Consider the following 13852-nt stretch of genomic DNA (forward strand, 5'->3'; position numbering starts at 1 on the left):
AAACCATGCTATATGATCTCATTTTAGATTCATACATTTGGATCAACCGTTTAGGTTGGGGAGGGTCTTTACTGGATTATCTCTTATGTTATCGCTTATGTTACCTCAAAAAATAATATAACCCACAATAATCTATGTAAGCAGTTCTGTCCCACTGGGCTGCGCATTTCATTACATTCATTAATTTCATTTCATTGCTTGAATATAGCTTATGTAATGTCTTAGACATACATCCCATGCAAAGTCTAAAACCAGAGAAGTAGCTGTAAAACCTAATATGCATTGTTTCTATTTGTAGCACTCTGCCCTGAAAACACTCTTTCCACCAGACTTGTCATTTTCAGACCCGTCATGCATTGTTAGGAAACAGATTATTATTTGAATTAGAGTTTCATGTTCTGTGTTTCAACCCAGCCCAAGAAAGGGTTCTGAGCCATTGTTCCTCTGTGACTTTAAAGGCAGTACATTCCTATCTCCATTTGTAAGACCCTCTTCTTCTGTTACCCCGCTAGGAATGATAGGCAATTTTCACTCTGTAATGAAAATTGCTGAAACGTTATTCATAATCCTTTCAAAGTCATCAGAGAACTTCAATAAATCTCCTTAAGTAACTGTCGATGATAAAGACAGATGGGCAATTAATGTTGAAAACAGACAAGCCAACTGGCTTAAGGAGAAATGGTTCAATTTAAATATACCTATAGTATTTCAACCTCTGCCCAGACAAATAGGGGTTCCACATTCCTACATGGCTATTGATTAGTTTAGATTCCTGTCAGGACTGATGGACTGAGAAGAGAGAAGCTTAAGAGGGAAAAAAATCATCTACAGCTAAAGTCTGTTTTTGTCACACTATGGTGAGGTCAGAGGAACGTACCATCCAAACTGAGGTGAAGGCTTCTTGACATTATGTGCAGCACAATGAGGGAGTGCATGTGTGTTTTCCCTGAAGAAAAATGTTTCTCAGTCATGATTTAATACATGTAGGTGGTGTTATTTTACTAGTCACTTCACATTAGGGCTGAAGGGCAGTGCTGCTTTTGTCGCCCTTGCCCAAGTGGCCTGGCACATCTTAAAATTGCCACTTGGCCTCAGCCTTGGAGATCTTACCCTCAGCTTTCTCATTCTGAAACTGATGGCTGTCGTGTTCTTGCTTATATGTTCTATATATATGTGTCTGCTGTACTCCTCACTTTGCCTTGGGTGATCTTACCTCTCATGTCCTTTCCTGTCCCCCTGCTTATTTCCTGCTTACCCCTTTCCCCCACTGCTCACCTTTACCCTTTTTCATTCAATCATTTCCCTTTCTCCACCTCATTCTCCCTGAGGACACCCACGTTCTCTCTGGACCCTGATAATAATTGTAAGTGATCAGGTTGGTGATTCTATTTCAGGAATTTTGCAATAATTCCTTCTATTTAACACATGAATGTGTTCAGTGCTGGCAAAAGAGCACGTTGCTACCAAAACTGAAATGGGATCTGTTGAAACAGAGAGTCCGTTGCCATGGAAAAATGAAGTAACACTGCTCCCTGCAGCTGCCATGCATTAATGAGTAGGATATTTTTGAGAGAGAGAAAAAAAGAGGAGAAAAGCAGTGGGGTAGAAAAGGTAAAGTGATGGAAAGGAGGGGGAGGTTAGGAAGGGGAGGCAGGAGGCAAAATGGGTAGGATGTGTGTTTGCAGGCGGGAGGAAAGTGCAGGAGTGGTAGAAAGGAGTGCTGGATATTTGTTGTGGCTCAGATTGAGCTGGCCAAATGATTTCCATGAACACGATCTAACCCCCAGCTGGAGTACCTTCTGCAGGCACATGACTTCATTCTCTGCCCTCCTCCCTTCATCCTACCATCTCTCTATTCAACACCTCTTCCTCCCTGTCTGTAACATCCAACAATTTCTAAATGGCTTTTTATAACGACTTTAATTTTGTAGTACTTAATATTCCATGTTTCCTTGGGTATTGTTTTTGCAAATGTGAGCATTATGTTGGGTGGGTAGAAAGATACCTAAACACTTCTTAGACCATATCTTCAGAGGTCTCCTGACACATTGTGTTTTTGAAATAATTGGTTTCTTCATTGACTCACACTGGCAGTTCAACCACACATGCCCACACACTGACTGGCATCCATATGTTTTACTGTTTATCGACTTGTGAGCAATTATAAAACTGCATGCTGATAACACAGACTTTTGTTTTTAACCGGGCTGGTATTGTGAATAAGATTAATTTAGAGCATCTGTGGCAAAGAAGGAAAGGGCAGGAGCAATAGACATGTAGTCACTGTTTGTCTTATAGAAAGAAAAGTGCTAGTTGGCTGCAGTGCAAATATAAAGAGAGGTTAATGGTAAGGGTAGAACTGAGAGTGTGTCTCCTGTCATTGAGTCTACACAGATATCTCTGCACAGTGGGGAATAGAGAGCAAGTTGCACAGAAGACGGAAGAACAGAAATGCACAAAGGGAGCTACTGAGGGAATGCCATAAACAGAGAGTGAGAGAAGTGGGAACACATTCTCTCCTGATGACACAATCCTCTGATATCACCTGCTCTAAATCAAGACCCAACGATGCAACTGTAGATGTGATACTAGCTATTTACAGTGTGACAGCATTGTGTCTGTGTGTGTTTGGGGGTGGGGGTGGTTGCATATGCATACGCTTATTAATGGTGAGTTATGTGCATATGTGGCATGAATCCCGGTCCATCATCTGCTGCTGTGTCAAAGCACTGATGACCTCACAGTCATTATAGACACACACATATTTGACCCCTTTCACTGAGCTGCTCTGGAAAAGTGCTTACCAGGATTCTCTTGTGTCTGCAACCCCTTGAACCTCTGAGGTTTGGAGACCTGGAACTGATTTTCATTAGGATAAAAACTGCAGCATGTCCTAAGTAGAGAATTGTCACAGCAGCTTCAAATTCAAGATTAGGATGTTTTAAAAGTTGTTAGGGAAAAATGATGTGCAGTTTTTACCCTCGATGTATTTTGGAAAGCTTGCTTGGAGGTGATTCCGGTTAAATTTTTGGAGCATGCATTCATCCTTTGTCTTGGGACAGAAGAGGAAGCCATGCCAAATACAGGTCAAATCAGATCAGCTGAGGTTCAGAACAGCCCAGTTTGGCCTGCATGATTGGGTCACACTGCATAAATCAATAGTGGTGAAAATTTGCCAGTTAGCCAGTAAAAGCACTTGTCATCTGTAGTCCATCACCATCTGATCCAACTTGGCCTAGTTGACGGTACTGCAAAATATAATCACAGCCACCTTCACTCACTTTGTAAATTTGTCTGGTCACACCACTGTAGATAAAGCAGGCCAAGCCTATTTCAGACCACAGTCCAATTGGCTTTGTATGTCAAGACTTTCTGTCTGAATTCTTAGCGTAGACAAAAGTCTAAAGCATAATCTATAGCCTCAACTTAAGCATGTCCATTCTGGGTCAGTTCATTCATTCTGTATTAACACGCCATCTCTTTCAGCTCAGATAAGCTACCCCATCCTATTTGTCCTTGGCTCTGCTCAGCCAAGACCATCTTCTGCAAGTTTATCCTCAGACCTAGTTTGGCATGTCCACGTCCTTAGACCCCATCTGTAGTTGCTCATAATGCTGGGGTGGTGGAGCGATGATTGTTTAAGATCGGGGGGTGTGAGCAGGCAATGCAGGCCAAGCCAACTTCACTCCTAAGGCCACTGCTGGATCAATAAACGCAGTGATCAAAGTCGCAATTAACCCACCACGCTAACACAAACAGCCAGGCCAGCAGAAACAAACAAAGCCTTCATGTCACCTAAAGCGTTTATTTTTGCAGATTTCCACCTCAGCCAGGGAGACCTCCAGCGCTTGTCAGCTTCTGTAAGCACTGTTATAAGAGAGGAATGCAGGGCCACAGGGTTGGCTGGCTGCCTGGCCGTGCTGCTGTGCCAGGCCACAAGCTTATTGCTTGTGGTGGCATGTGGGTGAGACCTAGCCTATCTGTTGTCAGGAGCCATCAAGCTTAGATGCCTTTCTCATAGACATCAGGGGAGAAAACAGCATTCTGCAGTTTCAGGAAAAACTTAAGTTGCATGTGTCCATGCACCACAGCGCACATCTGCACAGTCTCATCTTCAGATACACACATTAATCATTTTAATTTACATGGAGACACTATTTACACTATTACACCCACTGTTCCAAATGTGCTTTTGCATAGTTCTGGAAATGCAGGAGGATATGCAGAAGAAGTGGGAGCACAAGGTTAACAGTGTGTGGGGTATCCAGTGAGATTGGAAGTGGGGTGCTCTGTGGACCTTCTGTTCATTTGACCGGCCACTTAGGAAACGCAGTGTCCTGTCTGGTGCAGGCACAGGAAGATAACATTTGGAGAGGTATCAGGTTCTTAAAAACAAAGGGATGTGCTTTCCGTTTGCTGCCGATCTCTCCACTGAGATTTTTCTGCTCCAGAGTTGCAAATGTTTTCACTGGGGATGCTGGGAGGGTGTTTCTAATTTCCTCTCCTCTATCTCTGGGTGATTTCCTGTGTGTCCTGCTGCTTATTGTGTGTAGAGAAAATGAGGGAAAAATTTGTTAATACATACGTGTGTGTGTGTGTGTGTGTGTGTGTGTGTGTGTGTGTGTGTGTGTGTGTGTGTGTGTGCGTGCATGTGTGTGTGTGCGCTTGTACAATTCACATGTTGTGGGGTCGATCCACAGCGAGGTGATCTTGGCCTGGGTTTGTGCTGTGCTGAGGTCTGCACAGAACTGGGGCCTCCAAGTTTCTCTTCCCTACAGTGATATGAAAACAATAAGCCTAACAGCAGATCTGACCACAGCACCACAAGACAAATGTCAGGCATGTATTTCACTGCCTCAGTCAGTTAGATGGCTGTGTCAAAAACTGTATTTAGTGCTGTCAGAATTATGCAGTAAGAGAGCTTTGCTGCTGAAAATATATTTCAGCGGCATCACACATTACATCTTTATCATACACTGTAAACCAGTGAAAATGTAGCCCCAGGTTTTTAAGTTCATGGGCTAAGTCAGGACAGGCTGATCAAAAGAGGACTCGTATAGATTCTGTAGGTTAGTAAGCAGCAGTGGAGGAAGATGGTTCATGTAGCACAAGCTCAGGCTCTTTAAGGTACAGTGTGAAGCGAACCAGCCCATTTATATCATGGAGCACTTTTCTGAAGTTATCCACTCTTTGAATCACTGTGTAGTCTTGTGTTGCTTAGCAATGATTTCCATGAATTCAGAGCCCTCTTTTGCACACGGCAGGTCTTTTTAACCTTTCCTGCCATCTATCAGTTCCTGTCTGAAACATTTAAATATGCTTCTAAGACTGACTATCTTAGAATAATGTGCTCTCAGCTCAAGTTGCTCTTCAAAGTATACAGCCTGTCCTCCATCTAACTCACTGTTCTGTCATTTACTGGTGAGGCCCGGCGGATACTAAGAGCCTCCTGTGGTTATATAGGCCATTTCCACATGGCCTCAGCCTTTTAAAGCGAAAGTGTGTTTGGCCCTCAGCTTCCTCTCTATTAGAACCTGCTCTGCTGGAACCAGATAAACCATCTTCACAAAGACTCAAGGGAGAAATGCTACACAAGACAGATCATATACTCCCACTGCTCAGATGAGCAGGAAGCAAGGGACGCTTTTTAGGGGTATTGAGACTGAAAGATTTGAAACAGGGTCCACACATGTGTCTGGATTCTGAATGCTATCTGATGGTGCGGCGAAGTGATCAGGAAAAACTGAGCCGAACTTGCCACAAAAAATGGAACAGTCACATATTTAGATCTCTGTGATGTGATGCCAGGCAGAGATGAGAAGGAACAAATAGACAAAGAAAAAAAAAAAACTTGTCTTTAGGCATCTTACCATTTAATCAAAGTACCCTCCAAATGGATATGTTTCAGCTTTTTTAATGTTTTGGGGCTTTTTGTTCTTCTGCCTTTTTTCTACTAGTATTTATTTACTGCTGACAGCATATGCTGGCTTCCTGATGCAGAATCCAGATTGAATTAGTGCCTGAGTGATTGTAGATCAAAGTGTAAGAAGATCCCTGTTCATTTAGAGGCATAAGAGGGAGGGGATCACGGCCTAAATCTCAGGATCAGCAATGGTCACCTACTAAATAACAGGTTGTCATTCAAAAACCACTGCCACGCTTACCCTTTGAGGCTGTGAGCTTTTTACTGAATCCTGTGTTTGACAGTGTGTGTACTGAGATTTATACAACTGAAGAGCACCAGCCTGTTATTCTAAATGATATACTGATCCCTGTATTTCCAGCCAAACTCTGTACCCTGATGGCTGTGTGTTGTCAGATCTCTCCTGCTCATCTCCGAATAAACCAGTGAGATAATGCAGATATTTTGTTCACATACCAGGGATGTTCTGATGAAAGGCAGCAATGAGTAAAATTCATCTTTGCACTGTAAAATACAAACAGCACACTTGGTTTTTTGCTTTGCCTGTGATTCAGTGCCAAACAGCAGTACTCGCTACTCTGTATAAATCATATTGAAGGGGAGTCTCCCATCAGTTCAGCTTTTGGATGTCTTTTGTGGTGATTTCCCTGTCAGGGCAAGCTGAAGAGGAGGATAAAGGATGCAGCAGTCAGCTTGTTGCAGTACAGTGGGTTATACTCTTATATCTTTAGCAGAGCTGAGTAGCTGAGTTTCACTGCTGTTGCAGGTGTCATCCCTCAGAGGAAGAGGTAAACCACACCGAGTCTCAGCTAAGTTAGTAAAAAAAAAATATGGGGGAAGGGCTCAGAGCAGCACTTGTAAATGACTGTGGGATATGAGTTCAGGTATATGTGGCTTTTTTCAATTTACTTTTTCATTTTGAAATCAAAAGGGCTTTTTTTTTGTCTTTAAAGGATTAATGGCTGCAATTGCAAGAGCGGATGTGATTTTTATGGCTATTGCTCACCATAAGTGAACATGCAAGCACACATACCGTACATACTGTATGCCTTTGTAAATTTGTAGCTCTGTTATTTGAGTATGTTTTCACAGTTAAACCCTGGCACGTGCAGCCTCATAAGGAGTTGATTGACTTGTCTTTTTTTTTTAAAGCTGAGATTTCCTGGTCAAAATTGAAAAGTTTTCCGCTGTTTTTGAAGTATATTAATAGAGTGTGCTGCGAGTGATACACCATACCCCTAAAAACTTACATAGACACACATTGTCCCTCAGTGTGTTTTTCTAGAATGAATCTGTCATTAGGGGCACTGTATAACTGAAGTGCAGTCACAGGCCACTGACACTTAACTCCGTTTGTTATGTTAAAAGATTTAGCTGCACTTTGACAGGATATATGTCATGAAGAATCATGACCGACTCCTCTTTACCCCACTGCATCTTTGATAATGACGTACTCTTTGGACACACCTGCCACCCCTAAGTATGTAACCAACAGTAGGCTTTAGTTTGAAACCTGAGCCCTTCTCCTAATGTGCTTCAGCTCCAGGTACTGTAGCTTTCTCTTAAACCAAAGTGGAAGTAAAACCCACAAGATGATAAAAAAAAGAAAATAGGTCACACATACACACACAGCGCACCATGACACTATGCTGTATTTATTGTTTATTGTACTCAAGTTATTTCCAGAGGCCTCCTATCTGTCATCTTTTACTGCAGTTGTATTACACATCACCCCAAAGCCCACAGAGGACAAAGTTGTGTAACAGTTATTCCACACTTCAGTTACACTTCTGGCTTTTAGATATTATTTGTGCCCATTTCTATTTTTACATTCATCTCCGAATTTTCCTTTTGCTGTTTTTGGAAAAGCTTCCTTGACCGTGGGTCTACCCTAACAGAAAATAAATTTCCACTATCCTATTATGGATAAAAACATAATTGAGCTTGGTGCGCCTTCTGAACCGCTTGTGAGTACAAAACTGCTGCAAATGTGGCCCCTTGCCTCCCAAGTACGTCATGGAACAAACTGAATTTAAGGACAACCTGGCTTACCTGCCACTTTGCGCTGCCCTGCACTGGGCAAAGTGCATAATTTATCTCACACATACACACACAAACATACGTGAACTCAGTTTGTCCACCAGTTTGCAGTAAGAGGATGCAGGCACAGGCTAACTCACTGCTTCCAGTGCTGTGTTTATTGGCCTGTTACAGGGCTGTTAAACACAATTGTGGAATACCAAAACACAACTATTCCCAACCTCAACTGAACTTTCACATCTCAAGTTATGACATGAAACACACACATTCCCTCACTTTCTGATTTGACCTGTGTTACCTTTTTCTGTTGTTGTTTATTTTAAAGTGGGTGTCCTATTTGTGTGTGTGTGTAACCACGCCATAATCATTACAACCCCTCTGCTTTCTCCAGCTCCTATCTCCTCTCCTTTTTGCACTTTGTTGTACTCCCTTCATTCTGATCAGAACATCTTGACAGACTTTCCACCCCAAATCAATGCATGGTCATGGTGAGAGACCTGGATGCACCAGCCAACCCTCAGCGGTGTGAGGGACAAAAGGAGAGAGGCATGGACGGGTAGTATGATGAAAGGATATAGAGTTGGTCAGGGAGACCAAATGCTGTCAGTGGTTTTGGCAGTGGTCAGAGCAGTGATGCATATGGGACATGCTGACCTCAGACTATTTCTTTCTGGATCTGTTCACACTATTCAGTCGTGCCAGTGCTCCCATACTTGCTCTTTCTTACCCCTGTCTTCTTTGTTTAGATACTGCCTTTGTATATATGGATGAGATCAGAGAGGGCGAGCCTTGGATAGGTCAGTGAGGTTAACCAGGGAGTCCTGCTGTTAGCAGTACCACAGAGAAAGGGGTGGAGGATAACCAGTAAAGTCTCATAGGGTTCTGACTTCGCGTGCGTTAAAAGGTGACACAATCAGAGAATCTGGGATGGGCATATATACCTTTGTGTCTGGATGTCTGACTGGTAATCTTAGTACATTTCAAGTTAATTGTTTAGCATAAACGTTTGATATACCATCCTTAAATGGCTCGTGGTTTTCTGTGACTGAGAAAGCAGAATATTTCCATCCTGTATGTGAACATGGATTCATTTAGGTGGTAGTCATATTGAAAACTGCTGTTTTCTTTGCAGTGTTCACAGAATTGCTGTCTTTTTATTGCCCTTGCGTGATTTAAAAACTGTTGTATGGCATGCATTTTGGATGTAACAAAGGAAATTAATTCTATACACCAGAATGTTGAATCCCTCTTATTACCTCTGCCAAGGATGTTCTTGTTATGGTCTCATTTGTTCTGTCTCATCTGTTCAAAAAGATGTCTGCCATGGCTCATCAAGGGATTTTAATTTTTTAAGGATTTCTCAACATAGGGCATTTGAATAATGAGCTATCTGACTTAATAAAAAACAAAATCTATCACATTGTCTATTTTCCATTGTCTCTCATGGTGTTTATTGATCCAGATGCAGATCAAAGATGCCTAACATTTTCTGTTATTAAAAATGTAGGTCATTCTGCAGCCTAGGCAGAGGCAGGCTTTCTCTTGGTTCTTTCTAGTTCACACTATATTTTATGCTTGTTTATCCTCTTTGCCTTATCTTCAGCCACTCGCTGCGTTGCCTTGTGGAGTAGGCATGTATTACAGTGAGTAGTTTGTTCATCGACCCTCTGGCCTCACAAGCTTGAGCATGATTTTATCCAGATCTGGGCAAGATATGTAACGATCAGTACAGTTATTCGTCTGTTAGTATTATTTCCCATGTCCTTCTGTGCTATTTTCCTTATTCAAAAACTGTGTGATTTGGAGTCAGATATTAATCAGTGGCTGCAGTCTCTGGTGCCCAGTGTGTAGAATATCCAATTCACTGCTGTTCTTATCTACCCTTTTGACCCAAACTGCCTCACTGAGGAGAAAAGCAAATGTTGGTTTATTCACCGCCTTCACCCTGAGATGGACTCATGCACTGTTGTCATTACAAATTACAGCATGTTTGTTTCTCTGTTTTTTTGTGGCTTTTACTAGCTGTCACCAAAAGGGGAGAAAAAGGAGAAAAAAGCTTAACAATATTAGTTTTGTATCACCCAGATTTAGCACTGGCATGCCATTTTATTTTCCATTACATACTTCGACCCTTTGAAGCATTTGGAGCGTTTGTGGCATAGTGTAAACATCTCGAAATAGTGGTCGATATGCCCAGTGAATTCCATTCAATTGTTCAAAGCGTTCCTCTGTTGTTATCTGATTATTGTTAGTGTGATGTGGCAAGTCTGTAGCTACCATACACTTGACATCATCTTTGCTTTTGTGTTGTCATGGGGACGGACAGCCAAGCATTAAAAGTCATAAGCAAACACTACTGAGAGGTATACTGCTGTGTTTTCCTGTACATACTGCTGCTATAGCTATGAAATCTTCCTCGGTAATAGTAGCTACGCTCTCATATTCATTGTGTATATAGATATGGTTCTGCATTAAATTAGGTCTGAAATGATTTGTCAATTGAAAAACGAATCACACAAATTTGAAATTGTAATGTATTTAATAACATGATTTCAAAAAGATAATGGTCAGTGGCTGGTTGAATGTAAATATTTGCTTTTTCACGGTTTCATGCCATTTCTTATTTGATTACTCTGTTGTCGTGTAAATCATATTAAAACTTTGAGTATACAGTATTGACCGCTGTTGCTCCTGGGTTTTCCTTACTGTGTCTTTGTGTTCTCCATACTGAAACACTTTTCTGTTAAGTATCGGCTAATACCACCTGTCAAAAACAAATATTTGGATGGTAGAGAAATAACCCAAACAGATGTAGTAATGTTTACCAGTATGAAATCATTATCCACCAAAATGTCCAACAGGGAGATCCTGAGGCAGTGAGCTGAAAGTGCAGACCAGAGTCATGGTGTTAAACCTGGTGGTTTCTGTGTGTCTGCCTGCTTTACAGCTTAACCCTGCTATGATCTGCAGTAGACCAGGCAGCGTAAATGGATTTTCATCCTACTTGTCCTAAAAAGTCCCAAGCCCCATGTCTCAAGGATAGTGCAGTAGTTCAGGTTTCAACTCCCATTTTGAAGAGTCATCAAAAGTTGAGACATCATCACCTTCTTTTTCTCTCTTCCTCTCATTCTCTCCATCTGTCTTTCTCTCTCTCTGTCTTTTTTTCAGCCCCTCATTCTGAACTCCTTCATAAGCTAAAAAGCTGGGCTTCATATATAGGCCTGTCCGAGGTGTTTCAACGTCTTTGTGTCTTGTAATAGAACAACCATATGTGCAGATAACGGGGTGTGTGTCTGAACATTTAACCCTACCTCATAACAATGTTCGCATTTTAAACTGAGAATCTAATACAGTATTTCTACCTTAGTCTCCCAGTGTAATTGAGACTTACATATTTATACAACCTTAAGGTTTACCAGACTCTCTCTGGCTAACAGACACACTATCTGGCAGCACCTGCTGTCTGCTCTATGAGCCTTGTGCTCCCTCTCCTTTGTGTGAACTGGTCTTTTATTAAATCAGTAGAGCCCCACTGTGATGAAAAAAAGACAAAAACCATGAAGGTTTTGACCTGTTTAACACTGTTCATACACTAACTGGCTACCAGCTACTGGTTACTGATCTAATGCCTTGTAAATTAAGCTTTTTGGTGTGAGACAGTGTAGCTGGAATGGCTCTTAATCCCTTGTAAAAAGACTTCAGAAATGATTTAAGTTCAGAATTTCGCAGTCAAAAGTCTCTGAAGTTGTAAAAGGTGTTCTGTGTCTTAGATATTCAATTTCACATCGGTTTTAAATGGGTATTCAAAATTTAAAGTCGAATCCACCTGTCCAAAGCTGTACTGAGGCTTATGTGTGTAATATTAGAGCATAGAGATTAGTGGTCCTATAAAATACAGCAAAGTTTAGTTTTTGTTTAGTCTTTTCAGCAACATCCAGCGTTGTGTGCACACACTTTCTTAGGTCCTTTGGCAGTCCAAGTTTAGTGTTGTCTGAGAGCCATGCCTGTCAGCTTACTGAAAATGAGTTTGGAAGGCTGAGGTAGGTGGGTGGTAAATGATCAAGTGACACTGAATTGATTTAACGTGATTTCATGTGTTTCTTATTTTTCTCTCCCCTCTCCAGTTGGAACTTCAGTCCTGTTGTGTGTTCCTGCCTAATGATAGTCTCCCCTCCCCAAGCACCATTATCTGCGGTGACATTCCTGGAACTGTCCGCAGCTGGTACCACAACCAGGCCTCCATGCCCGGCACCTTGGTAGTCTGCCTGCCCCAGATTAGTGTCCTTAGTGCTGGGCACAAGTACATGGAACCGCTGCAGGAGCTCCCCTTTGTGGTCTCCAAGCCCATCTTGGAGGAAGGTAGGTTTTCATACTGTATCTAAGTAAACCTTTGCATTAATTAGAAGCATTGAAAGGCCTCGTGAGGAACATACACCCAGAGACACAAAGAACACTGAATGAACTGTGTCCAAAAAGATTTATTTTAAACTTTAAATAAGAAAACAAAATGTTGCAGTGGAAAACAATGATGGTAACAAGTTCAAAGGTTAATGGGAGTCTTTGAAAGTAAATTTCAGTGTTTGGGGAAAATCTACTTAAGTTTTTGTTACAAATGAATTTGTTTTTGTTAATAATTGAAAAGAATGGTTTCATAATAGTAATAGGGTACATGATGTGAATTCATCATCATTATGGCCTTTTCAACACTGAGCCAACCTTTGACCCACTACTACTCATTTACCATGACAAAAGACAAACAAACTTAAGTAGAGTGACTTTGAGAAATAGGTTTTGCACATGTGGTGTACACACCTGGTAGAGTTGACATAAGCAACACTCAGACTGTTGAGCACTGTTTTCTCTTTTAAAGGAAGAGAAAAAAGGGGCCACCCTCCTTTTTTCTCTTAGCTCTTAAATGACATCAACATTGGACACACAGATTTCAAAAACAGAGGAGAAAGAAAAACGACAGCAAAAACAGTGACATCAGCAGCCTTGTCAGTGTTGCCATTGAAATTAACAGCGAGCGCTTTCAGTAATTCATTCCTACTCTTTGAAAAGCTCTTCATCTCTCATATTCAATGCTCTGAATCCAAGTGTCCTACTCATGGCTCTGTGCTAACAAACAAGCTGGTCTTCTGTGTAAGATGGTTCTCGCAGAGAAGGTAAACTAAGGCGTCCATGCGCTGCCAATGCAGCGTCTTCTCTCAGAATCACAGTTTTAGAACAGGCGTTAGATCTTCTGTCTGCTTATTGCATGAGAGACAGGACACTACTCAATGGTGTGACTTCAAGTTTTTTTATGAAGTGCCATCATCTCATGTGCTGTAATTTTTTTTGTAATTGGTTTTATTTTTAAAGATGGGAAGAAATAATATTCAGTGTTTCAGTAGTAAGCATTGCTGACTTTTCTGCATCTCTTCTAGATTTTTGTGTCTTTCTTTGTCTTATATATGTATATATATATATATATATACTGTATATACTGTATTTCCTTCTCTCATGTCTACCATCAGGTGATGCCTTCCCATGGACAATAAGCCTGAGTCAGTTCAGCGTGTACACACTGCTGGGGCAGCAGCAAAGCTTGAGCCTGTTGGAGCCTATGGGCTGCACCTCCACACTGGCTGTCACATCCCATAAGTTGCAGAGCTGTTCTGAAGGAAGGCCCTCATTTGTAGTCTGTCTCCATGTTGATCTGCAGCCCGTCCACGTCAAGTGCTCCAACCCTCAGGTCAGTCACAGTCGTGAATCTCAAAAAGTAGTCATTAGAATTACATGTGTATTTATACAAATCATCCCCTTGTAAACTTTCTTTAAATGTGAACACATGGATGCTGGCAGGAAGATCCTGCCTCTGCATGATTTCCTGATAAATATAGATTGACT

General features: G+C 41.5%; 1 protein-coding gene across 4 annotated transcripts in view; it reads left to right on the top strand.

The window, feature by feature from the left end:
• vps13b (vacuolar protein sorting 13 homolog B) overlaps positions 1-13852 on the top strand; it is a 293943-nt gene that overhangs the window by 137327 nt on the left and 142764 nt on the right. For all 4 annotated transcript variants that reach the window (XM_026293824.1, XM_026293825.1, XM_026293822.1 and 1 more), the window contains exons 23-24: positions 12088-12322; positions 13480-13697. In XM_026293824.1, coding sequence (XP_026149609.1) covers positions 12088-12322; positions 13480-13697 — 453 coding nt within the window. The remainder of the gene's footprint in view (positions 1-12087; positions 12323-13479; positions 13698-13852) is intronic.

Source organism: Mastacembelus armatus, chromosome 16 (assembly GCF_900324485.2).
Source record: "Mastacembelus armatus chromosome 16, fMasArm1.2, whole genome shotgun sequence".
In the NCBI taxonomy this organism is placed as follows: Eukaryota; Metazoa; Chordata; class Actinopteri; order Synbranchiformes; family Mastacembelidae; genus Mastacembelus; species Mastacembelus armatus.